The 1856-nt window shown below is 71.8% G+C and overlaps 1 protein-coding gene across 1 annotated transcript in view; it reads left to right on the forward strand.

The window, feature by feature from the left end:
- SRGAP3 (SLIT-ROBO Rho GTPase activating protein 3) overlaps positions 1-1854 on the forward strand; it is a gene marked incomplete at its 3' end in the record, with an annotated part of 72682 nt that extends 70828 nt beyond the window's left edge. Inside the window, exon 18 of the mRNA XM_012732090.1 lies at positions 1538-1854. Within this exon, the coding sequence (XP_012587544.1) occupies positions 1538-1854 (317 nt within the window). The remainder of the gene's footprint in view (positions 1-1537) is intronic.
- Positions 1855-1856: the final 2 nt, after the last annotated feature.

Below are 1856 nucleotides of genomic sequence, written 5' to 3' on the forward strand. Positions count from 1 at the left end.
CCAGAGGGGCTTCGGGCGGCGGGCTGCAGGCAGGGAGCCCCAGAGTCCGTCACACCAGGGAGCCGGCTGTCCCGTGTCCCCCCAGCTCCCAGGGCTGGAAGCCGGTGGGGGCAGCCACAGGGGCCTGTCGTGGGATCTCTGCGGGGAGGTTTGGCCTGTGGTCAGGCCGGGTCTCCACAAGATGCCGGACTCCCACGTTTACCTGCCCGCTGGTCACTCTCCGCCGACGCTGACGAGTGTGTGGCGGGCGGCGGGCACTGTGCTGGCCACAGTGGCGCCTGAAGTGGCGCCAGGCGGCGCGGCCGGGCTCCCCAGAGGGAGGGACCCCGCGAACTCTGGCCCCAGCCTCCCTCCGAGCGCCTTCCCGGAGGACACAGGCCGACCGCGGGGGCCCCAGCGCCAGGGCCACCCCGCCTCGCCCTGGCCTCAGCCGTCCCGTGGGCTTCGGACGTGACCGCTCGAGAGGCGGGGCCCGGCCGCTGGGCATCAGAGTAGGCCGCTGCCCTGGGGAGGACAGCGTGCTCGCCGCCCGACCCCGCCGGCGCCCTCAGCCTCACCTCCCACTAGCGCGGGGCTCTCGCCTCCACCACCTGCTCCTCGGGGGGTGGGGGAGCTGGGGGGCGCTGCGAGGCCGCTGGGCTTCCTCTGGGCGCGTTGGCCTGTCACCCCGCTGGGCTGGGGCAGCAGAGAGGTGGGGGGCCCGGAGGGGCTGCGTCTACGTAGAGGGGCGTGGAGGGCAGTGGCCGGACGGGGCTGCCACCGCCCAGCGCAGAGTCCACCCCCACCAGCTGCCCTTTGGATAAAGGCACAGAAGGCCCCTCTGGAAGTAGCCGGCATCCCGGGCCTGGGAACAGTGTCACTGGCAGTGGGGGGCCCCTGCTCCCCACTAGCCGTGGTCCCTCAAAGGCGACAGGATGCGCTGGGAGAGGCCAGCAAGATCCGGGCCCCCGATCGTGGCCAGGTGGGAACCTGCCTTGGGCTCCGGGGCTTAGAGGCCGCCTGCTGACCGGCGGGGAGAGGGGTCAGGCGCGGCTCAGAGCGGGCGCCAGGACCCCTCGAGCCTCCGCCAGGCTTGCAGCTGGCATTTGCCTGTGATGAGAAGACAGTGGGCCTTAGCTGGCGTCCTGGCCGGGCTGCTGTGCGCTCTCTGCCCGACTGTCCCTTCGCCGTCCCCTCTGTGACCGGAATTCCCTGCGGGCCAGGATCTAAAACCGATGCTGATTAGGGCTGCGGACTCTGGGGTGGGGCTCGGCCGGCCGCCTCGCGGTGTGACCTCGGGCACGTGACCCCCCCGCCCCCCGCCGGCTCGTGCATCCTTGGGTGCTGTCCAGTGACGTGGAAGGGCCTGGAGCCCCCCGGGGCACCTTCCTGGATGGCTCGGGCCAGCCGGCACAGGAAACCCCCCACCGGGGGTATTATAATTCCTGTAACTGACCAGTGACGATTCGGGGCTCCGAGAGGTGAGGTGACTTGCCTGGGGTCACAGAGCAAGAGAGCGGCAGGACCAGGACTGGAGACCGCTTCGGTCTGCCCGCAGCGGCCGGCCAGCTCCGGTCGTGCGCGCCGCTCAGGCGTGGAGGCCGCCTGGGCCTCAGGCGCCCCTCTGCTGACCAGAGCCCTCTGTGTCCCCAGGACATCGAGAAGACCATGAGCACGGCCCTGCACGAGCTGCGGGAGCTCGAGAGGCAGAACACGGCCAAGCAGGCGCCGGACGTGGTGCTGGACACGCTGGAGCCCCTGAGGAACCCGGCCGGCCCGGCCAGCTCGGAGCCCGCCAGCCCCCTGCACACCATCGTCATCCGGGACCCCGACGCCGCCATGCGCCGCAGCAGCAGCCCCTCCGCGGAGATGATGAC

This window comes from Condylura cristata, unplaced genomic scaffold (genome assembly GCF_000260355.1).
Source record: "Condylura cristata isolate star-nosed mole 26May11 unplaced genomic scaffold, ConCri1.0 scaffold00033, whole genome shotgun sequence".
In the NCBI taxonomy this organism is placed as follows: domain Eukaryota; kingdom Metazoa; phylum Chordata; class Mammalia; order Eulipotyphla; family Talpidae; genus Condylura; species Condylura cristata.